Source organism: Pleurodeles waltl, chromosome 10, assembly GCF_031143425.1.
Source record: "Pleurodeles waltl isolate 20211129_DDA chromosome 10, aPleWal1.hap1.20221129, whole genome shotgun sequence".
Classification (NCBI taxonomy): Eukaryota; Metazoa; Chordata; class Amphibia; order Caudata; family Salamandridae; genus Pleurodeles; species Pleurodeles waltl.
The window spans coordinates 850,447,941-850,473,345 of record NC_090449.1 but is presented as its reverse complement, the minus strand read 5'-3'; the positions used below and the strand labels follow the sequence as shown (position 1 = coordinate 850,473,345).

The 25,405-nt window shown below is 44.4% G+C and overlaps 1 protein-coding gene across 1 annotated transcript in view; it reads right to left on the bottom strand.

Moving 5' to 3' along the window:
* CUBN (cubilin) overlaps window positions 1-25,405 on the bottom strand; it is a 1,111,275-nt gene that overhangs the window by 961,715 nt on the left and 124,155 nt on the right. Inside the window, exons 14-16 of the mRNA XM_069211549.1 lie at window positions 9,513-9,747; window positions 7,230-7,411; window positions 5,415-5,577 (exon numbers count right to left, since the gene is read on the bottom strand). Coding sequence (XP_069067650.1) covers window positions 5,415-5,577; window positions 7,230-7,411; window positions 9,513-9,747 — 580 coding nt within the window. The remainder of the gene's footprint in view (window positions 1-5,414; window positions 5,578-7,229; window positions 7,412-9,512; window positions 9,748-25,405) is intronic.

Sequence of the window (25,405 nt, the reverse complement as noted above, 5' to 3'; positions counted from 1 at the left end):
GGATCACCCTGTAACTTGGTGGGTCTATAGTGTAAAGGGTGTTACCACAGGAAAACATGTTTTCTCCCATTGTTAAAAAGAGAATTAAAAAAAATGCACGTGTACAGCAGTTTCGCTTTCCAGACTGTGGAATTGTACCCCATGTACAATTTCGCATTGGGGAAATAGCAACCTTTTAAAGAACCGAGTGACTCACTTGCTACACACCTTGAAATCCATGATGGGCATAGATTTCCAGGCTTATGACAGTTGAGTTTTTCGAATAGGGGGGGATCATAAATAGTTAGAATAGTACTTTTACATGTGTAGATGTATCAATCCCTTTGAGAATGTGGTCCATCGAGCTTTCACTACTTACACAAACAAGAAATTGCAAATCCAATAGTCTCATCTCCAAATGACAAAGATACTGGTTTGGCCAAAGGTTTTATATTAGACAAAGCTCTCTTTAAGTATATGAAGGGCCACTAGATTTATGCAGCAGGGGAGGGGCAAAATATGTGGCAGGTCAAGTAAATTATACAGCACAAAAAGCCAAATTATGCAGCTTAATGCAGCACAACTTGTAATAATGTTACTTCGTTGTTGTGTCTTTTTTTACACTTGTTACCACTGTCGGGACATTGTTTGCACTTCATTGGTACCTGTTTAACACCCAAGTTTATAGAAATAAGCAAGAGAAGAGTGGCCAGTAAACCTTTGCAAAGGGCCTTCCAGTGCACAGCAATACATGTCACTACGGATTAGTAACTTTTCAGCCGTATGACCTAGAAACACATTTGTTTGTTTTAATATGAAAATTATGCAGCAAGTGATGGATAATGTGGCAAATGCGGCAAATTTATGATAATGTTAAAATTGAGCTGCGACACAATCACATAATTCTTGCGGCCCTGAGTATATATTACGTATTGAAAACAACAGGTTTGACAGCAGTCAGCTAAAGCTCTCTGTAGCCGAGAACTGACATTAGGGGCACCTCGAATACACAGTAAAATTGCACCTGAAAGGCATACACTGTGTACTGTGGCTACCAATTTACGATTTTGCTGTGATTTACTCTTGGAGTTCTCTTGGCCTTCTCTGAATTCCAGGAGTAGGCTAGAAATACTACAAAAGTAATACACACCTACTTATAACCCTATCTCTGAGTGGAGCAGTGCAGCTGTGGAGTAAGGCATGAGAGGAAGATGCGCCTAGAAAAGACTAACTCCTCAAGAATAAAAGCGGTATACCCATTACAAGTTGTTGTTTAGAAGTCAGAAATTTTGCCGATTTACAAAGATTTTCTAACACGAGGTCAGGTTTACTTTAAATCCTTGTGAGGTATAGTACTGGAATGTCGTAACCAAAATATCATCTGGCAAGTATATTATATTCTAAATATCCTTTACAGAAATATCACCCCGTTGGAGTAGCTAATAGAAAAGCGGCACCTCATGGGGCGATAATCTGGTAAACAATATTTAGGACACAATATTCCTGTCATATATTTTTTGCCACCTATATTGTGACATGCAAACCGTTGTGACCACGCCTACTGTGTTCCTGTTTCATTCGTGTGTTGACTCGCGTGTTCTTTCCCTACAAATGTATTTTACTTTTTATATTTTATTTAGAACATGTATTCTTTTATGAAGTGTTTGCTATTTTTAAAAAAATTATTAATGGAAGGAACAATGAGTTGTCCTCTCTGGCGTTTTCAGAGACATCACTAAAAACCGTTATCGGCAGTGTGCTTATTTTTTTTTCTTTTTTTAGGGTTGAGCCTGCGTTGCATGGGCTCGCGCATGCCTATGGCAGCGAGACGCTTTAGTATTTAGAAAAGGGCTCGGAGCCCTGTCAATTTCACGTCAGTGTTTTTTATTGGTTCGTGGGCTTGCCTAATAAAATCTGCTTGCTTTAATTAGTCGAAGGCACGCATACGTCATGCCTTTTCCGGTGGCTAGCCCTCCTCGAGCGCAGTGACCAAGTACAGAAAACATGCGAGGCTCGCTGTTTTCCATCAGGCTCGTGGACTTCTTTTTCTCTAATTTACGAGCGCGATCTCGCTTGGCAGAAGTCGAGCGCTTTACATAGTTAATTTCACTTTTTCGGGTTATGTACATAAATGCACTTTTGCCCCATAGGTGAAAAGTCGGGTTAAGAGTTTACAACGCGATCAGCTCTAACATGAGCAAACGCGAGACCCGTTGCATTGTAAATGCTTGTTATGCCATGTGTCCAGACTTGAAGCAACAAATCCAGTGCCACACTGCATACGGAAGCTCCAGAATGTAATTCACAAATTGAAACATATTCTAATTTTAACACTAGGTAGAAATATTCGGCAATATAAATGTAACACGCAGGCAGTGATTAAGCAACTTTGACATGAGTCCTGATATAGAAAAGTAAAATGGGCACCCAACCCCTTCGTTTCACAGTAAAAAAAACAGCTATTATTGGCGTGCCGTGGGACCCTCGGCGCCTAATCCCCGGTGCCATTGCACCTGTTGCACCACTGATACCCAAGCCACTGCTTACCGGTAAAGGAAAAAACAGTACGGTCACTTCGGAAACAGAACAGTGGCTTCCACCTATGCACTATTACTTTTATTGAAATATTAGTGGCAGAAATGAAAAATACGCCGTGGTTCGCGGTGTGTTATGGTGCTGAACTCAATCACTGCGGCGTTTACCATTAAGCAATTCACATGAAACCAAGAGAGTCTTTGCAGAGAAATTAATATTCTGCTTATAAAGAACTGTTTATGTATCAGGCTCATACGGAATGACAATTTCACTACTGTGAACACTAGCCGATTTTGAGCGGGCGATTTTTTGGGCAATAACCCCCCCCCCCCCCCCCCCCCGGAGCTATAGATGACTTTAGGCTTCAGTAATTCCCGTGGGCCTGTGTGTGGGTGGAGGGGATTGCTCCCAGTTATGGGCAATTGGATACCATCATGCAGGAATTCACCTTTAAACACCTATTCTCGCACATTTTTTTCTTTTATTTCATGTAGATTTTCACAACGACATTTTTCCTGCCTTATAAACATAGGCCAAGTGTCTGGGTAAAACTTGCAATGCGTGGGGTTCTTCCGTGGTACTTGCAGTTCCAGGGGGAATCAGTCCTATCGAGATGAACAGGGACGCATAATTAGGCCTAGAGTACTTGGCAGCACACTGCAGAAGCATTCTAAACGACAGATAAATTACATATATTTTTCTAGTCCCAGAACACACAGTGCAGTAAAACGGTGTCTTATACCTCCGTTTTCGTAAGTGAATTCAGACAACCGAGGGAAAACAAACAGTGATCTCACAATATTATAAAGGCCCTTTTTGCATTAAGTTTGGGAGAGGATGAAATGTGTGGGACTTCGCCATTAAGGAGACATTTCAAGGGTTCCATGAATAACAAACCAGCAAATTTCCGAAGGAATTCAATGTCTCAATCAAATCACACTATTGATGTGGCTTATCGGAGGGGACATAGTAAACGTTTAGTCTTTGGGGCATTTCTTCTTTAAAAAGATATCAAAGTCTTAATCACTGGAATAATTTACTAAAATAAGATTGTCGACTGAACACAAACTAGGAACGAGTTATTAAGTTTTTACCTTTGGGTACAGTGGTTTGAACCTGACCTCTCCTTCATTAAGCAAGTGAAATGTGTTAGTTGGTCTCAGCATCGCTCCTGGTGGGTGTGCTATGCATGCGCAGGTCATTCGAAGGTTTTTATTCTCACTCAACTGCAACTAAAATGCTTCTGAAAATGTTCATCAGATATGGTTACAGACAAACATAAATTCACGTGAGTCACTCACTCTATTAGCAAGAACTGAAAACTCTCTATCTAGATATCATGGAAAGATATTTTGCCAAAGAAATCTAAAAAAACAGTCAAATCAAAATCCAAAGTGATGCTCTGGTGACCAAAATAGAAGAAATGTGAAACTGTGCAACCAAACAATCGAAAAATGTTGCACATTTAAATATCTCAGAGTGACATTGAAAAACCATCTAGAAAACAGCACAGGGAGCACCCAAAGATATAATGCAATTCTGCAGATACGTGGTAATGTGGATCCCAAAATCAAGGGAATAATGATCCATGCTAAATTTTGTAGCATGTGGTGTTATGGCACAGGAATATTGGAGAGCTCTACTGAGCCATCAGCAATTGGTCGACTCAAAAGCTTGGTCGTCTGCAGTCATCTACAACTGACATACTAGAAACAGATCCAAGGTATGCAGCATTTACTGAACCAAAAGACACATAAGCGCAGCCCTTATATGCCATAATGAAAGAGTTCAGCACACTGAACTAGTTGGTAGACAGAGTATGGAGAGAACCAATTAAACCCAATAATCTAATCATGTTCAAAATGAGCAAAACACTCTCAGGCCCAAACATGGAACATCTATAGGACCACCAAGAAGCAACCAAATTCAGCCAAAGTCAAGTCAAATGCCTGATGAATCAGCACCTGCAAAAGAAGAGAGCGCTGCTAACAATCGAAAGAATGGAATCTAAAAATATTATTATCTGGTCACTTCTCTACAACATCAAAACTAAAGAGACCAGTTCTCTACCCTTGAACATCATATGGCTACATAAAAAGAGAGCTGTCTATGGCACAAAGTAATATCTTACTATTGAACGAATATCACGCAAGGAGATACTAACACAACTCAGCGTATGCACATACTACAGTTATCACATGAAATCCTTCTTCCATTTCATTCTTTTATGTAGGACATACCCTCACAAGCACAAAAGTTTCATTTGGCTGCTATTTAGGAACTCTGTAAACAGAACATCAGGTTAGCAGTATTCTTCCTTCTGTCGGGGGAAGTAAGGGGAGGTGACCACAGACAGAGACCTCTTCCTTGATGATCGCGCATCTTATGGAGAAAGCAGTAAGCAGCCAAACCACAATAAAAAGTAACACACTTAACTCCCACGTAGCCGGCAAATAACCACACACTGTCTTACGTTTATAGCTATATCGCTGTTTATAACTCATTTACTCACTTTCTGACCGTTATTTTATTTTTTTGCTATCAAAAAGTCGAAAGTGTTAAATTACATCGAATTGACTTAGCTATTCGCAAGTTGCAACTTACAAAAAGGGAAATCAGTCCCTAATTTAATTGTAAAACCTTTAGCAACACAAGACAGTGGTGCTTAAAACCAATTTTCGTGACTGCTACAAAATTATTTAAGTCAACTCACACTGGATCCTACTAAGCATACTTTATTCCAGAATGCCCGCCATTAATTAATCGAGGCTTCTATTTAACAAAATGAGCCATATAGTCTACATGGCCAAAGGCTTCTACTTTATATTTTAGAGGACCAGATGAAATACATATTTTCTTAGGAGCATTGCTTAGTATTCAGAAAACATGCTTTTACTTACAAGATGATGTTGTGTAAGTGATTTGGAAGCCTCGGTCATTGATGGTACTGTCAGAATGGAAGTGGATTTGTGCATGTGGGCCACTCGTTTGCAGTGGAGCAGGTGATCCAGTACTGCAAAATTTGCCAAGGACAGGATCATCTTGAAGGAGTCCATCTTGAATCTATAACAATGAATAACCAGTTAAATAAACAGGGATCCTAATGTACACAAATTGCATGTTATTGAGAGTGAGTGATGCACATTCACATGGCCTACCACAGGCTTTGCTCTATACTCCGGCCCAGATTTACTAAAAAGTCATGTAAAGCAACACAGCAAGAAAACTTGCTGTGTTGTACTGCATGACAGAGGGAGAGCAGGGATAGGTTGAATCTAATAAGATGTGACACATTACTGCTCTCTCCCTCCACTGGCGCACTGAGTGCTGCCTGGTACCAATGCAGGCACCCTTCCACCATGGTGCAAGAGTGCCTGCGTTACAGGCTGGATTATTTTTGCCAAGGAAGGGATTCCTTCCTGCACAAAAACAATACTTTGAGACATTTTACTCTTTCTGTGTGTGCTGCAAAATGTCAGGAAACATATTTTAATCAATAGCTTTTCACAATAAATCATAAATAGCCCTTTAAACTACTTAGACCCACTTCACAAATCTCAAAGAAAATTAGAAATTGACTCACTTATGCTTAGCCCTACATTTGAAGTCACTCTGTGACTTTCTGAAATTTGAAACAGTTCCAGAAGGACATTCCAGAACGTCGATGCACACTGTAGATACCAAACAGTACTCAAATGGCTACTTGAGCATAATTGTAAAAAGTCTCGAAATGTGCAGTGATTTAATGCAAAAGTGTATTTGCACTTTAAAAATATTTTCTTTTTTCTCTGTGGCAATTCTTTTTTCTCAAAGTAGGAAATGTTCCCTGTCCATTCCTTCCTTAGGCACAGATTTACTCCTAGCCTTGACAGGAGTAAATCTGACTCAATGTCCAAGGTGGAAAACTAGCTGCATGGCATTGGTGATTACTCATGACCGTGCAAGATTGTTGGTGTTAACCTGTTTCCCCCCACCTTAAAACCCACACCAGCTAGTAGGTGTGGTCATGGATACAAATATGAACATTGTAGGATGCACACTGCACATTTCATAAGTGGATAATTCAAACAAACTGTACCACAAATGGTTGTTGCACTATCATTATCTTATGTAGTTCCAGCTAAAGAAATTGCCCAAAGGCTTCATGGCTTGCTTTCTGAGACACAATGGACACATTGTGGGACTAGATATGGGCTTCCAATTCAATCCTATTTGACACCAACATAATAAGACGTACTGCCCTTATATATTATATAAAAGATCACCATGGTCCAGGATGCTACAAAATCCAAGATCTTCTCCTCACTAAAATGGAATGACCCACAAAAAGATAACTACAATGCTGAATATATCAAACTGTGCAAATGTGCTTTCACAACTCCACTGCTGAGTAACCCAATGCAGACCAGTAGTCCATAGCCACATGTAGACTACTGTTTGGCCTGTCATGCTTAGCAAAAGTTCTCAGGACAGTTACATTTACAAACTCCCACACAGCTGAAAGAGTATATTTTACATTCTATCTCTCTATGTGAGTTTGATGGGGGATTGCTGCTTTTTTACCATTTATGTTGTCTGTGTAAGGCACAGCACATTAAAGTTAAATCTTTCAGACGACCATACTATCAAATCTAAAAAATCTTGACTTGAAGCCATTTCAACAACCGTTAACCACGTTCTCATTGCTATCATGTGCATAAGGATATGTGGGTTACCTCCAAATAATCATTGTTGCAGCTGTTGTGGTGTTCAATGTTCAGTGTTCCAAAGGCAAATGTAATGATAAGTCCAGGGCTGGTTGAAATTGTCCAGTAGCAATCTCGGTTAGGGGGATAATTACCAGGGTAGCCAGGAGAACTAATAGAACCATGAGTACTGGTCAGCGCACCTCCACATTCTGAAACAGAAACACACAAAGACTATGGCTATGGATATGGAACAGCCAGCAATGCTGCCCACATTAGGTTCTGCTGCTCTATCTTTTATCTCCCACCTTGGCAGCCAGCTTTATACTTACTTTTAATATCATAGATGCCTCTTGGAGAACAGTAACATTCATTCTAATTGCTTATATTCAGGTCTGGCTTCATTTGGGCATTAATAAGAAGGAAGGAGTGGATTCTGTAATAAACAATTATTATAATCCTGGTGTATTGGGAAGTCCAAGGATTGCAAGTGGCATGCATTACATTTCGAGTTTGGCATTTACTCGTATCGTTGATGTGTGTAGCTAAAGACGTGGTGCCCTCACAGTGGCCTTTATGTTACAGCCAGCGGTGAACTTCCATGTGTGTAAACCACACCAGTGCCCAGCTCAAAGAAGAAGGAATGTTTAATATTGTATCGCATACATTTCTGGCGCTAGTTGGAAATTATGATGGTAGGTGCTTCTAATGCAGCAATTGTTTTGTTGGAAAAAGCATACTTTGCAGTGTGTGTTTGGAGGAGTGGGAAGTTCTGAATTATCTCTCTCGGTGTTCAGAGTTTTAAGTGTGTAATGCTGGAGAATTAGAACTTCAGGGAGGAGCTTATGTGCTACCAGTGAAGTGTGGATGTGGTGTTGTCCCATATCAGTCACCAGTCTTGTGGATGTCGTTTATGCCAAGCGAACTGTTCTTAAGTATGCTTCGTGCTGTCCACTTGTCAGTGAGGTTAATAGGACAGTACACTAGAGACAAAGACATGGGAGGTGATTCACAAGTGGTAAGTGGGTAGCAAGGCTTTGGATATGTTTAGAAGATTATAATTGGTGATGTAAGAGGTCATGAAACTCTTGATTTGAGGTGCAATTTGCACATAGTATAATTTCCTGGACAAAAGGATAAAATATGTACTTCCTAAAATAACTCTGGCTATCCACTGCATATCACTGCTACTGTGATTATTAGATATGGCTGTCGTTCGCATACCTGATGTACCAGAGGCCCTGGGAGCACTTCAAATGAAGAGACAAAAACGGTGAAGACATAAGGATATAAACATTTAATTTTCGGTTGGTCTTACATGTACAGTAGTGCTTCAGAAAGGAGCAGGCCCAGACTATTGTTTGTATATTGTCTTCCAGGAAGGAATGGAGAGAGGATAGAGCAGACCTTGCTGGACTTAAGCATTAGTTGAGATTCACCTTGGCTATGGAGAGAAAGGCCTTTTAATGTGAATTAAGATAGAAAAGGAAGGGAGATGGCTTTATAACAGTGAAGGGGACAGGCAGCAGAATGCAGTTGATCAAGTGATTTACTGAGGAGTAAGCTACTGCTTTTTTGTCAGTTTGCCAAGCGATATGAAGTTTATTACATGACAGACGATATTGACTTCAGATTGTTCGAATATTATTTTTGACCATTGCTTGTGTAGTTGATATTTGTATAATTTTGTCAAGAAATATGTTTGTTAAAGAAGACGTTGTAATTTCAGATTGTTCTGATATGATTTTTTATTTTGTTTGTGTAACTGACACATGTGTAAGATAGCTTGGAGAAAACAAATCAACATAAATTACTTTAGGACTGTACTCAAGCGTTAGTAGTGGGTGTACATGGACCGCTAGTGTATATTGTGACTCTCAAAGATCTGATGATCGACGGCTTTTTGTCATAAGAGCAGGGAAGGATCAGGAAACGTGATGCTCTGACAAGAAGGTTATTTGTTAGTATATTGCCTGGGTTTTTGGATTCTTATTCAAATCTTGGCGACGGTATTTTGTTTGAAGAGTTTTGCAAAGGGCAGGTCATGGTCACCAGGCAACTGGAAAGTCATGGGTGGGGCAAAATGTGTGTTAAAATGTAAAAACAAATCGGTCACAGTTACAAATATAGCTGAGCAATCCTAAAACCTCTTCTTTCCTATTCCTCACCTACTATATCATGCCCTTTTCTCTTGAGTGTGTAATCTTTAAGACAGCCCTTTAACTCTGAGCACTGTGCCTATCATGATGACATAACTGCATAACATGACATAATGGTTATCCACGTCATTACACGAACTGTACCAAAACTCACCGGGCTCCAGAGACTCCCACACCACTGTGAATCCTCCACGGCTAATTGAATGGTCCGAAACAAACAAGAAATACAGCGAATTGTGAGAGCTGAAGAGCTGTGCAGGAGCAGATGTACCACAGTACTTCCCCAGCATGAACGCTGACGCTGACTCCCCGTCATGTACTTGGAGGTAGTCAAAGCTGCACCTTTGGCTACTCTCCAGTTGAAAGTAGGGGAACGTAACACGGAGAACCTGCAACAACAGAGAAGCACAAAAAGAAGCTTCGTTCTAGTTGATTTAGATTTTTAAGCATGTTAACAGACTGCACAACCTCCTTTTATATGTATTAAAGGTTAGAGCATTTGGCACCTGGAAATGTGAATGTGGCTTTCGAACCTTTATATTCACCTCAAATAAATGCATTTTACCAATGATTTAATTTTGTTTTTGAGATAGTTGAATACAACTAAGAAACTGACTACTTAGATAAAAAAGAGGACTACAGAGTGTCGCCTCTCTGTAGCTCATCTTTAAATAGAGCTGTGATCATTAATCAGCCTGTCGGTGGTCGCTGTCAATTGGGTGTCTTCACTTCATAACAAGTAACTCATAACATGAACAGGCCCTCGGGGTCACTAGAAAAGCAATGGAGATGGATTAGCCCCTGAAACTCTTAGGCCCTCTTTACCAGTTTGCCAGAGATGTATCTTGGAGGAAGGTCAGGGATACTGCTCTAGCCAAATACAGCCGATCTTCTGTTCCCTCACCTGAGATTACCAGTCCTACACACAGTATACCTGGTTTTGCTGGACACGCATCTGAACCCTTGACCTATTGGATGGATCTGTAGTCAAAGGTCAGAAACACAGCCCCACCCATCATCCTCCCTGCTGAACCATGAGGCAAGCAGATAACACTCCACCCCTATTTTGGGAAGCCCTGTTGACTCTGTTGTTGCCCCCAACACCTGCCCTCAGGCCCTCAAGCTAGAGGAACCACCCCCTGCAACTTAACACCTGTTCTAAGCAGACTGCAAATGTCAATAGAAAGTGACCCATTATTCGTCCCAGAAGAGTGAATGATGTGTGGAAAAGAACCTGCTATTCCCACGTAAGCATGCTGTTCTTCATTCTGGCTGAACAACTTGTGATGCCTTTCGTTTGGTATGGGGATAGAGGCTAGGATCAGAAATTCCACATCCTTGGTATCCCCACACCAAATAACTGATAACTCTTAACAAGGACCTTAGAGTGGTAATATGGGATGGATTTAAGGATTTCATTATTATTTTAGTGCAATTTAATCTATCAGACCATTGTCAGGAGAAATATTGAAAAAGGTGATAGTACTATTATATCTGACAAGACCAGCAGCAGCATTATACATTTTCAGACATTTTAGAGGTTGTGGAAAGCTGTTTCTCAATAATTGTTTGGTCTCGCCTAACACAGCGCATGCTCTGTCTGGTACAATACATTTTGTTAGGTTACAGTGGGCTGACATCCCACCTATTATTTGTCATTGACTAGCCTCATTGTGTCTCATTTGCTTACATCTTATTTGATGGGTTGTGTAGGTGTTGCTTCCCCATTGTGAGTTTGCCCCTCACTGAAGCATCGCTGCATTACTGTCTCCTTACACTGCTCATTTCTTTGGTGCTACTTTTTCTTTTTAGTTAAGCACTTTGTTGGAACTGGCCCTCTCTGCACGGTCGCTCCTAGACCTTTTGCCTTCACCCTTTCTGTTACCTTTTGTTTATTGAAAGAACTTCACCATATAAAATTCATAGGAACACGCAAAAGAGAATTCCATCAATAACAGTGTTACTATCACCTATCATGGAGGGGAACAGGAAAATAGAGCGATAAAGTGTAATGTGTGTCAAGATACGTATGTATAAATATCAGAGCATCAACAAAATCTAGATGATGGGGTACATTGATGGTCATGACCAGCCAAGAGCTCAAGCATCCAAACACTGAAAGGATCCCATATTGGATTTAATCTAGATTAATGTTTTTCATTTTCTAAAATGGACATTTTGATAGAGCAGACATTTTAACAATCTTGCCACCATACCCTTGGGCTAGGTGCTTCACTTAACAACCAATAGTGTGTCAGCAAAAGTTTAGAAAGAGAGATGGTGGATTCTTAGGTGGAATTAATAGTGAGTGCCCAAGTGCCCAAGTATCATCAATTAATAGTCCCAGACTATATCTCCATGAAAAGTCCGGTATAAAGCTTAAACAAAATGTAATCCCAGTAAGCCTATATACTTGTACAAGCCGCAAGGATTTGGGCACCTCCAGCCCCATCAATCCTGCACCAAAAGCATTTTCCATCCTGTCTTAACTTCATTTTGTACAAGTGATCCGGTGCAAAATACAAATCATTCATAAATTTGAAGTGGTGGGCCTTGACTCGAGAAACATTCAGCCCAGTCTGCACAAGGGAATTAATATTCTTACGTTCATTATATGCCACCTAAATCCCCAGATCTCCACTCCATTTGTCAGCCCTAAATTGGAATAGGTCCACTCTCTTAAAAATCTCTGCCGCAAGAATCATTTTGTAGGCCGAAATTATATTGCCGTTGTGAGGAGTTCTCATAAGATAGTCAAGAAGAATGTTACAGGAGCAGTTTACTTCCTCCATTATCAAGCTCATGAGAAAATGACGAAGTTGGAGATACCTGGAGAAGCCCAGATGAGGAATGGAGAGCCATTGCTGAAGGCCCTCGTAGTATAATAATGCTGCATCCTCATACAGTTGCTCTAAGGTATACATTTTAGAGTCCACCCAACACCCAAAGAAGCTCTGATGGACCAACAGTGGCAAATTAAGATTGTGGCCCAGAAAGGTGTATTGATTATAAGGGAGGACTCAAATAAATAACTTTTTAATGTAGCTCTAAATGTGATGATAGACCCACAGGGTCTTAAATCTAGCCCTCTTAAAAAACGCAGTGTCAATGAAGCCTTGTTGTGGTTCAATGTCATAGCCCCAAGGGTGGATATTCAGGAAAGATAGGACCCAGAGGCCAGAATACCCTGCACAATACAATGGCTAGTCATGATATAAAAGCAACCAGGTAGTACACCTGTATTGCTCGTAAGGACATGCTACCTCTATCATGGGGTAATTGAAGTTGCTCTACTTTGCATCAAGGTTTTTTGAAGCCCCATATAAACATCTGCCAGTTAGCTTTAATTTTGCTGAAACAAACCTTTGGTAAATGGAGAGGTATGCACCTAAATAGGTACAAATATCAAGAAAGAATAATCATGTTTATGAGGTTGCACCTCACAAGCAAGCACATGTGCAGTCTGTTCCATTTATGAAAAACCTATATGAATGACTATATATTTTGCTGTAATTTAACTGAATAATCCATACCCATCCACAGAATGAATTCTGCCGCCATATATGTCACAGATTATACCCCCTTCTTATCTTGGGTCATAACGGTGAGGTTCAATGCTCGCTATAAAATGTGTTTTATTGACTTTAAATTTATATCTCAAAACCTGAACAAATTCCATCACTGAAGATTCTACCACCATTAATGTAGCAATTGGAGTGAGCATCAGAATGGCTTTGTCATCAGTGTAGGCAAGAATTTCGAGAATCAAGCAATGTAAGTGCAGTGTGCTGATAGAATCTACAAGTTACAGAGCCTGAATAGGGAGCTCAAAATATAGCGCAAAAAGTTGTGGTGAAAGAGGACACCCCTGCCAGGTGTGTCTAGTAATTTCAATAGGATCAGATAGGTTACCAGCACAAGAGACCCTTGCCTTTAATGCCTGTAAAATTGCCTAAACCATGAGATAAGCACTGGACCAAAGCCAGTGGTGCAATAACAGCCCAGAGAAACTGCCAAGAAACCTGGATGAATGCCTTTTCTGCATCCAACATCAATTGTCTTACTTGGACCTCGACTAATGATGCTACCTCCAGGGCTATTATAGCAGTTTCCTGTTGGGTCTGGCCCTCTCTGAAGGGCCACCCCAAACCTTCTTCCCTTCACACCTCCTGTTTTCTGAACAGGTTTGGTTTGCTTTTAGGACTCTGTGCACTTTACCACCGCTAAGCAGCACAAAAGTGTGTGTGCTCTCTCCTTTAAATATGGTTAAATTGGCTTACACCTAATTGGCACATATAATTTACTTGTAAATTCCTAGTACAGTATCCAGGTCCTTTAAATTAAATTAAATGCTGCGGGTGGGCCTGCACGACATATTACGCCATCCACCTAAGTAGTCTTGTACAACATGTCTGAGGGCTGCCACAGCAGCCTGTATGTACAGTTTTAAACTGCTATTTGACCTGGAAAACGTAGGGGGTAATTATCACTTAGGCAGTCTCAGGACTGCAATGTTGGTAGCCACTGTCGTACCGTCAGTGTGCCGGCGGTGAAGACTGCCCAGTTATGACCATGGCGGTCTTCCCTACAGAATGTGCGGTCAGGCCGCTGCAGATGGCGGTGGGCACCTTTGGACCGGCGGGGACCAGATTTCCGCTGGACGCAATATGAGGCTGCATGCCACCAAGATTTCCGCCGCGGTCGCACCAACACCAAAACCCTGGCAGAAACCAACTGAATAAAAGGAGACACTCACTTTCAGGAAGCCATACCCATTCAGAGCCACCATGGAACCTGAACTCAAAATCCTCCCACTGCTCCTGCCCGCACAACGACTCCAGAACCAGCGATGAAGACAACCATAAATACACCCAACTAGCACACACTGGAGGGAAAGGCATTAGTACACATGCACAGACAACATACACACCCATACGAACACACACACACCTACATACACACACGAATACTACACACATGCACAGCCAAACAACACACACCACAGCCAACACACATGTGTCATACACACACCCACCCGCACACACACATCATCGCCACTGTCTAACACAATCATACACAACACCACTGAGTCACACAACGACATCACAACCGCAACTACACAAACACATCGGCAAGCAATTTCACAGCACACCTACACATGACAACACGTAACAACACCACACGACCAATCAACACTATCACTATGCCATACAATGTACCATATGTCACACCATGCCCACACAACCCATATGACATAGCCTTCACCACACACACAGACGCACGCACAACAACAACACAAGGGCACACAACACCACCATAACACATGGCAACGCAAACAATACACAATTTAGCTACACACATGCATGTACCAAACACAAACATATCCTACACACAATACACAGCAATGATAGCGGGACTAATGGCAGGGCCACACACAACATGCAGCCCAGGCACAACAGCTAGCACAACCTTCACACACATAAATTTCACACACACACACACAAACCAAAGCCCACAATAAAGGCAGAATAAGTATGTTTCTATCGAATTCAACACTAGCTTGGCCCAGATGTATTAAGAAGGTGAAATTGAATCAAAATAACTAACTATTTACAATAATAAGGCCATTGGCCAGTCCAATGTTCATACTGCCAAAGGCACAAATGGCACTTCACTGTGCCCCTACTTGAATCCTGACTGAAAAATGACCTCCACAGGGTAGGGGCATCAAGGGGCTAGGCAAGCACCTCAGGGATAAGTTGGGGGTTGGGCTTGGGAGGGGGGTCCTTGGGCCTGGGCTTGGGAGGGGTAGACTACTTGGCAGGGGAAGGGGCATGGGCACTACTGGGGGGCAGGGGAGGACTTTGAGGTGGAAGGGCTGGACTTGGGGAGGGACACAAAGTGTTAGGCGGAATCCCTGGGAGAGGGGTAGGGAACAGGAAAAACTCAGAGAGGAAATGCTTCTTCGACACACAGGGGCAGTAATAGCAAAAGTGTTTAGGAGTGGAGGGAGAGGGAGTAAGATGTCTCTTCGTGGATGTCGTGGGTGCAAGTGCGTGCATGGAATGCTTGTGGGTACAGGGTGTCCGTTGGGTGGGTAAGTGAGGGCATTTAAGTCTTTTGGGAGGAGTGGGGGAGGAGGTGCTGGGAGATGCTGTGGTGGATGAGTGACTGTCTGTTGGGGTGGGGTCTGCAGGTATGGTACATGTGCTGCATGTGGGAGTGTTGGTGGTTGTGGTGGCTGTGGATGTGGTGACTGGGGTGGGTGTCTGCGGGTCTGCTATTGTGCTGACTGTAGGTAAGATAGGACTGGTGGCTGGATCTGTGAATGATGATGTGGTAGCTGCAGGTGTGTCTGGTGTAGTGTCTGTGAAGGAGGTGGAGTGGGGGAGTTAATGCAGGGAGTGGATGTTGGTGTGTCTGCAGGTGGCTGTTGCTTGTGTGCATGCCGGTGGTGAGTCTTGTGGTGCTTGTGTTTGTCTGAGCTGCCCTTGTATGTTGAGGTGGATGCATGCCTGTGCGTAGGTGTGCTTTGGATGAGTATGAGGAGAAGGGATTGGGAAGAGGTAGGTTGGGGGAGGGGAGACAAAGGGACACTGGCTGCCGTCAAAGTAGAGAGCCTGAAAGGATCTCTGTAGGCCAGCTATGGCACCGTGAATGCCCTCCAAGAATGCATTGCTCTGTTGTACTGGAGCTGGGTGGAGAGCTACAGGGAGAGTGGAGTTGTAACGGGGGTGGTGGACAAAGATGGTGCTGGGGTGGTCCCAGATGGATTCACCACCGCCAGTGAGTGTCCACTGAAGGAGGATTCCGAAGAAGAGGTGGTATATCCGGTCTCCCCCGTGGCACTCCCCCCACCCTCTGTCCCACTGGGTCCCTCGCTCTCAATGGTAACAGCTTCCCTGGTCCCATGGGCTGCTGCTATCCCACTCGCCTGTGCCCCTTGTCCTTCACCAGACGATGCTGATGCACACAAAGAGAAAGAAAGAGAGAGGGAGAGAGACAGATGGGGGGAAGGGTCAACATATACCTCCCATGGAGACAGCTAAACATGTTCATCTCTGACAATGCATATCATGGCTAGGCAATTGCATTTGCCAATACACATTACCCACATCATGCCATTACATGTCACTACTACCCACACCTGTATGCCAACCCTTATACCGATATCAATACCTAAGTAGGACTACACTACTAGAGTCATCCCCATGATGCCATCCAAAGCCATTTTAGCTGGCAGAGCATGCCCTGGATGCAGTATCAATAGTATGCCTGAATATACATCTTACCTCTCCATACTCCTTTCACTCACTGGATATGCAGCTGGCTCAGCACAACACTTCGGGCCTCTACAGTAACAGCACCCGATTAGTCCATGTTGTCTGTAAAATGTCAATTACAGTGAAGACAACCCCACTCACAGACCACACAGCACCTACCTTTCATATTAAATGGCTGGCCACTCAGTACAGTGATGCCATTATGGAGAACAACTCGGATTTAGCTAATACAAGTCAGACACCCAAACAGTTCACATCCAATGTGTACTATATGAATCTGAGATATTGCCATGTGATCAGTCAGACCCTATCAAATAGCCATAGCAGATGACACACAACACATATATCACTACTCAGCATACTGCTAAGTGCATCTACAATGGGCCATGTACCACATATCACACATCCAAACACATCCACTGAGTGCAGTGTCACAACAGATATACATCTGGAACACACATATCACATCATGGACCACTTCTAATGCCACCACACATGCAGGTACACCAGTTGGACTAGGCACCTTGACAACTCCAGCCTCACACACACCATTCCACAAATGGCTAAACAAGTCACTGAGGCCAGACAACACACATCTCAAAGGGTAAATATTTGCATTCATTAGGCGCACATAGAGAAACACCACTGGCTGTACACCAATTACACATCTCACTACCACATACAGCAGCCTGCGGAGACTGAATAAAAAATGTGAATCACATCAGCACGCCATGTGTCATGCAATACCAAAACCACTCCTAATCTGCCACTACCTATTACCCAAGTCAAGCTGTAATAGTCATGGGCCATCAAATGTGACCTAAAATTTCCATTATGATATAATGTAGGCAGTTACACCGCATTTCAGCATAGAAATTGCTAGGGCTTTGTCATACATGCCATATACACACCACAGTAACAAATTAGGGGTCTCCCAGGGCACTTACCTCCTCTAGTACCATCCCATGGGTTTAAAGGCCACGTCCCCACAAGTATAGCTCCTAGGAATCCATTATCTGTTCAATCAGGTCTCATAAATTATACATGTATCAGTATCCCAAGTTTGTTACCTACACATACACTACAGTTGGCAGATCGCCTATGTATGCCTAGTCAGCTATCAGGCCAATACTCCTGTCCCATGAAGGCCATTCATGTGGTGGAATAGTAATGCCAGCCTCACAATCTGTCAATACCATCTACAGTACATGATGTATATAGTACCAGAGATAAAAGGATAGTCACACAGTAGCATATACAGATAGGCTACACAGATGGGAGTGGCCCGACACCTCACAGCCACCAATTCAAATGGATGGAGCTGGTCACAATGCTTCGGGTGATCCAAACGCTCACATCCATTGTACGGCCAGGATGAAGTCACACTTGTGCCTATTTCATTAGTGCATTTCCACATTATAGATATGGAGAGCTATGCAAATGGGGGATGTACATCCACTGACAGTAAAGCATGGACACACATTCACAAAAATACCCTGCCTGGGTGCCTAATACCCATTTCCAATTGTCGCTAAACATGTAGCATAAACAACAATGACACTGTGCCTGCAGTGAGGCACCCAATCCCATTTAAGGCCAGACAAGTCCCAGTATATAGTCAGTACTCACCCCCTTGTGGATGCTGTGCTGTCATTAAATACCTATCCACCTCAGGGTAGGCCACCTCCAAAATGTGAGCCATTAGGGGGGGTTAGGGTCTGATGGGCACCCCTCCCTCATTGGCAGGACATCCCCAGATGGGCCTCCGTGGTCTTCCTGGCCCAGCATCTCAGGTCCTCCCACCGCTTGCGACAATGGGTGCTCCTCCGGCTATGGACCCCCAGGGTCCACACTTGCTTGGCGATGGCACACCATATCCCCTTCTTCTGATGAGCGTTTACCTGCAAGGGTGACACAGACAGAAGGAGAAAGTCATGTAGACTGGCACCATACAAACAGCAGTGGACTATAAATATCAAACTCACCAAATGCCCACACATGCCCATTGTCACGGTTCACATGCCTTAATTCCATGCCCCCTGCATGCATGTACTCCCTGACCGGTACACGTACGCCATTCACCCTCACACACACCCCTATCACACATGACAATGGCATTGGGCTCACCTGCTCCTGTGGTGCCCTATACAGCTGTCCATACATGGACAGGACCCCTTCCACCAGCTTCTCCAGCTCTTCTTGGGTGAAGGCTGGGGCCTTATCACCTGCAGGACGTGGCATGATGGCTCCCAGAGACAGTACACAGCAGCCCACGTTGTGGAGGTCTTGCTTGCAAGAGTGTCAGGAGTCAAGTGAGCAAGGCTGCAGAAAATGGCAGTCATGGCCGCAGCATACAGGACCGTCACCGCCTGCGGTGATCGCCATTGGCCCCAGTTCCCCAGAGGCAGCAATGTTAACCAATGAGAGGTTGCACAGTGGTTGCGACCGCCTACCGCCAAAACGACATAAGCCTGCAGACTTAGGTGCCTTCCATCTGTCCAGTGCATGCAGGACAGACGGCTGACATTTTATGCACATATTATGCATTGCTGCATCTAAATAAGCATGCCCCACACATTTTTTGTCTAGAGTGCGGAGCAGGCCTATTTTGTGCCATCATGGTTAGGCTTATACATGTGACATGCATGACACAGTGACATTATATAGCTGGTTGTCAGAAGAAGTGCATGTCCAGATACTCAGAGCCTCATAGGTGGTGTAACCATATAGGTATATAGCATGTCTACATACCTGGTCAGTGCAGGACAGGTCTGTGTACAACATATGTGTCACTAAATATTCATCAGGGCCAGCAATGTGTAGCAAGGATGGTGTCCAAGCCACTACAGCATGCCTAATAAAGTATGTGTCAGCAGTGCGAGGCATATCTACAGTGTTAGGTGTGTGCGATAAGGACATGTTCAGCTAACATGTGTGGAGTGCTTATCATATTGTACATTCTCTCCTCTCTATCCTAGATACCCTGTCATGCAGAGATTGAGACATCCAATTGTACCGTCTGCTAGTGGACCTTGCAACCAAGGAGGACAGGCATATCACCATGACCTATCGTCTGAATCGTCAGAACATCATGGAGCTATGTACCCAGTTGGAGCCAGATCGATTGCCTGCCATACGTAATCCCTATGCCATCCCTCCCACAGTACAAGTACTATCAGTGCTACACTTTCTTGCCACAGGCTCCTTTCAGAATACAGTGGGCTTGGCAGCAGGGATGTTACAACCCATGTTCAGTCTTATGTTGAAGGATGCACTGTGTGTTTTCTTGAAGCACGTGGACAGCTACATCAGGTTTCCCCAACCTGCTTATTTGGCCTATGTGAAGGCAGACTTCTATGATATGGGACACATCCCTCATGTGATAGGGGCCATTGATGGCACCCATATTCCTTTGGTCCATCCCAGTGCCAATGGACTGATGTATAGGAACAGGAAAAACTACCACTCCATCAATGTTCAGGTGGTGTGTGTGGCAGACTAGTACATCTCCCAAGCAACAGCCAAGTTTTCAGGATCTGTGCATGACTCCTACATTCTGAGGAACAGCAATGTCCCCCACATGATGGCACAACTAAACAGAGAGAGGGTTTGGCTCATTGGTATATGCATTTGGATGTGTGTGTTTCTCTTATGGGACCTGTCATCACTATCTTCCCTGTGGCTGTACCTGTATTGTAACAGGTCCTACATCTGTGCACCCAGGTGACTCTGGCTATCCTAATATTCCCTGGCTGTTGATACCAGTGAGATACCCTGCAACGGAAGGAGAACTCTGTTTCAATGAGTCCCATGGCAGGACGAGGCGTGTAATTGAAAGGACACTTGGCCTACTGAAGGCCAGATACAGGTGCCTGGACGTATCTGGAGGTGTCCTCCTCTACACTCCCCAAAAGGTATTCCATATCATAGTTGCCTGCTGTATGCTCCACAATCTAGCCCTGAGACATCAGATACCATTACTAGCTGATGATGGGGAGGCAGCTGGACCAGTGGCTGGTGAAACAGGCATGGAAAGTGATGAGGAGGCAGATGTGGAAGGTGCGGTTGATTCTAGAACTGAGCTCATCAATCAGTACTTCCAATAACATACATGTATGTTGTGTGTATTTGCAAGTATTGTATTTCCACATTGATTGGTTTCAATGGTCCTCCTGATTTGGATCATCAGTGGTGGTGTGATGTGTCCCTACCCCTTGGTGTGTGTTGTGGGAGGTAACTGATCGCATGTAAGGTGCAGAGTTAAAATATCTCATTCCTTACATTTGTACTCTATGCAGGTTGCAAGAATCACATCTCCTATGGACAGGACTATATTGTGTTATGTGTCCTGCATTCTCCTGTTCTCATGTCATTCCAGCGAGTAACGGTGTACTGTGAATCTTTGCCTCTCCTACCTATTGCTTGAAGCATTCATGTTCATTAGTCTTTGGCAACTGTTTACAGAGTAGAGTTTTGCTCTTGACAAATGGCAGCTACAGTGTTTTTGGATGTATTTCCTGAGACTGGGGATGTATAAGTTACATCTGTTGTGCCCTGTTTAGTTGGCAATCTAAACTGGGCACAACAACTATGAACTGCAAATGTGCTTTGTGTGCCACCATGCCTACTGTCCTGATGGAACGCTCTGTCATGGTCTTTTTGCAGGTTGGAAAAGTGGATATACTCTGGTGTGTGGCTGGAGTAGTGACTCCCATACATCTGGTCTGGGACATATATGTTGTCTTGAGTATCCTGCAGAGGCTGCCTCCCTCTGCTGTCCATTACACTGCCTGTTGGTTTAGGGGGTCATACTCACATTACAGTTTGCTGCCCAAACTTATGTATATGTACAAATAAAGACACATATGCAGTTGCTGTGATCTACAGTGTTTATTGTGCATACAGTGACAAACAGTTGATGAGAAGGGTCATGGTGGATGAAATCATCAGAGTAGGCGGCAGAGATGTAGGTAGCACATGTCCAGTATCCAAGGGCTATGAGAAAGAGGAGTAATGTAATTAAACAGTCAACAGGGTGTCTCAGTGGCACACAATGGAGAGAAATCAGAGAGGGTCACTTCCTGGCAGCAGGTTTGGTCTTGGCATCTGCTCCAGCCAGATTTCTGCATAGATGTCCACATTTGGGGGTGGGGGGGGGTTCTTTAGCTACAGAAGGAGGGGTGCCAGAGGCCTGTGGTTTCCCCAGCAGGGCCTCCATTCCATTAGCTGCCGCAGATGTGGAAGGCTCAGGTGTGATGTGACTAGTGGAAGGAGACTGCTGGTGGGTGGAGGAAGCACGCAGGGTGGTGCTAATGTCCCTGAGCACCCCTGCAATGGAGGCTACGGTGGCATTGTGGAACTGTCACTGCTGCATGACCTCCTGGCGGTGTTCCCTCTGCAGTCTTTGGTTTTCCCCAAACATGTTAAGGTTCTGGCCCATTCTGTCCTGGGATTGACGATATGCTCCCAGCACTTGGGCAATGGCTTCCTGGTCAGGTGACTCCCTTGGGTGTCCCGTCTTCCGGCCCACAGGTTCCCTCCCATGCCCCCATGTGCCTATGCCCCGGCACAGTATGCCCACTCCCAGTGTCACCAGGACATTCATTGTCTTGGGTGTGAGGGGGCGACTCAGGTCCCTGTACTGTAGGGTACACTATTGATTGAACAGACTTAGGACACAGGTTTGGGGATAAAGGGTTGGCTGTGATGTTGGTGGGGCAGGGGGGTTGATGTGGGCAGGGTGGGACAGGGAGTGGTAGACTGACCAGGGGTCCCAGATGGGCCAGGTAGGTCATCACTGTCCAGACATCCAGCAGCATAGTCCTCAGTAGCCTTCATCCTGAGGCGGGCTGGCAGTCTCTGGTATCCTCTCCATGGTGGCACTGGCAGGGGTACCTGTGGATGGAATGAGAGAGGGTTAAATGGTGGAGGTGTGAATGGTTGTCTGTTTGTCTGATGCATACAGTGTCTTGACTTGATTCCCAGCAATGGCAATGACAGGTGCAGCACTGCAAACACAGTTTGTTGATAGTGGATTGTGACATATTTACGATGCTCCATAGGGGTTGTGGTTGATCAGGCTTGGTAATGTTTGTTCGGTGGATGGGTTCTGTTCCTGTGTGATGGTTCACATGACAGGTGTGCCCTGTTAGCAGGTGGCAATTCAGGGTTGCTAAATGTGAGTGGGTATGGCTGTACATTTCAGCATGGTGTTGAAGTGGGAGGAGGGTATATGTGTACACAGGATTGCCTGTCATGTCCGTGCATTTAGTGCATGTAGTATACCTTCTTACTTTGAAGCCCATGATCAGTCCATTTCAGGGCTGTTAATCTAGATAAGTGGCCCTTAGACCTGGTGACAGTGCTCTGTCTGTGTTTGGCATTGTTTGACATTGTGTTGTGCCATAGCATTGGTGTCATTGCCATAGTGGTCCTCAGTCAGAGCTTTCAGTTGGTGTAGCTGGTGCAATAGTCATACATGCAAGAGATGTGATGTGATGTGCACATTGCAGGTTTTGATGGTGATGGGCAGGTGCATTGTGGGAGTTGTACTGATTGTGATTGGCAGTGCTATCCGTGCACTTGGCAGGGGCTGTGTGGGCATTGAGGATGGGTGGTGGTGTGGCATGCATGAGAGGGGTTTTAGGTGATTAGGTGGGAGGTCTAGTGGAAGGTAGCGGTGAATAGGGGAGTGATTGGGTGGTCAGGAAGCATGCTGGACCGGACAATTTCTGCCAGGGGAGTGTTAGTTACTTACCAGAGTCCAGTCATCTGGGTATTCCAGTCAGGCCCTCTGGATTCAGGATGTCCAAGACCTTCTCCTCCCATGATGTGAACTCTGGGGGAGGGGGTGGGGACCCACCACCAGTCTTTTGCACAGCAATTTGATGTCTCGATGCCGTAGAATGCACCTTCCCCCGTAGGTCGTTCCACCTCTTCCTGATGTCCTCCCTTGTGCGTGGATGCTCACTGAGTTCCCCCTGTCGACAATTCTGCGCCATAACTCAATTTTCCTGGCAATGGAGATTTGCTGTATCTATGCTCCAATCAGTTGTGGCTCTACCCTGACGATTTCATCGACCATGACCCTCAACTCATCGTCTGTGAAACATGGGTGTTTTTGACGGGACATGGTGGTTGTGTTGTGGGTGGGTGTTGTGTTTGTAGGGTGCAGTGTAGGGTGCTTGGTGGGGTGGTTGCTTGGTTTGGTTGTGTGTGCTAGTTGGTTGTGGTGTTTGTGTGCAGTTGTGATGTGTGTATAGTGTTGATCGTGCAGTTGTGTGGTGTGTGCTGAGTGTGAAGTGTATACGTGCCTATGGTGTATAAGTGCTAAGTAATACGTTTGTGGGTCCTCGCTGTCTCTGCATGTGTTTTTTGTCGCAAATTATTGTGGGTTGTGTGGGGGTGTATTATATAGTGCAGTGAGTAGGTGTCTCTGGTGTGTTTATGTGTGTCAGGTGTGGGGTATTCGAACTGTCCAGTGTGGTGTTGTGGTCTGTCTGAGGTGAGTTGCTGAGTGCGGCGGTTCACACCGCCAATGGTTTTCCGCCATGGAAGAACCGCTGTGCTGATTTGTGGCTCATAATCTGGTGAGTGGAATTGTGTCAGGCTGGTGGTGCTGGTGGTGGAACCGCCTCTTTCCCACACTGCAGTTTCCTTGCGGTTTCAAATTTGTGGCTGTTTTTTGGTGGTCTTCAGTATGTGACTCTTAATATGGCGGTTGGAATACCACCAACATGGCGGTCTTTTGGCAGCCGCCACCACAGCGGTCTTGCCAAAAGACTGCCAAAGTAGTAATGATGCCATTAATCTTTATGCCAGGCCTAAACCTTCTTAATACATTTGTCAAACATGGAGTAGGCCCGAAACAACTCATAGGGCAGGGAGCAGTGTATTCAAAAAGTTGGACATGTACCTTTAAATTTCACATGTCTTGGTAGTGAGAAACTCCTCATTTTTCACTACCGTGAGGCCGAACTCTTCCAAAGGATATCATGGGGTTACAGTATTACGTTTAACATGTGATAACATTTGTTTGGAAGCAGGTAGGAAAGGCATGTTTGGTGTGCGAAGAATTGTAATTTAAAACCCTCTTTAAAGGTAAAGTTCGATATTCAGTCACAGTGCTGAAAATGCCAATTTTAGAAAGTTGGCATTGTTTGTCTTAACCATTAGGTGCCTTCAATCAGTTCCTGGGTCACATGCCTAGACATAGTTGGCAGTTGGCCACAATAGAGGGTCTGGGTGTTACCACAGTGGGCCATCCTGCTAGATGAGGAGGGGAGCGTTATCACCTACAACACTTAAAGTTCAAAGGCATTGCTCATAAACAAAGGACTTCACACTAGCCTACCAGACTCAGACCAGGGCAGGGAAATAGGAAATTCCAGACACTTCTGTGGGGAGAAAACTTCAAAAGCGTCTCCTACTTCAAAGGAGGTGCCAGATATAACAATAGGACCCCCAGAACCAATCTTGAGCACACTCCTGGACTTGTGGATACTACAGAAGAAGGACTGCCCTGCTGCCCAGCCACCCTGCTGCCATACTGCTTGAGGCCTTCCCTGTTGTCTTAGAAGGTACATTGGACCTGCTCCCTCCATCCCAGGCTGAAGTGACTCCAAGGGTCAGCTGACTGACCTTCTGGTGTAAGCTATCGTGACACAACAAGCTCCAAAGGCCTCTGTGAACCTACTCAGCTGGCCTGCTGCAACTGGACCTGCCTGAGCCCTGCTGGCCTTTGCTGGTGTGATTTCCTGATCCC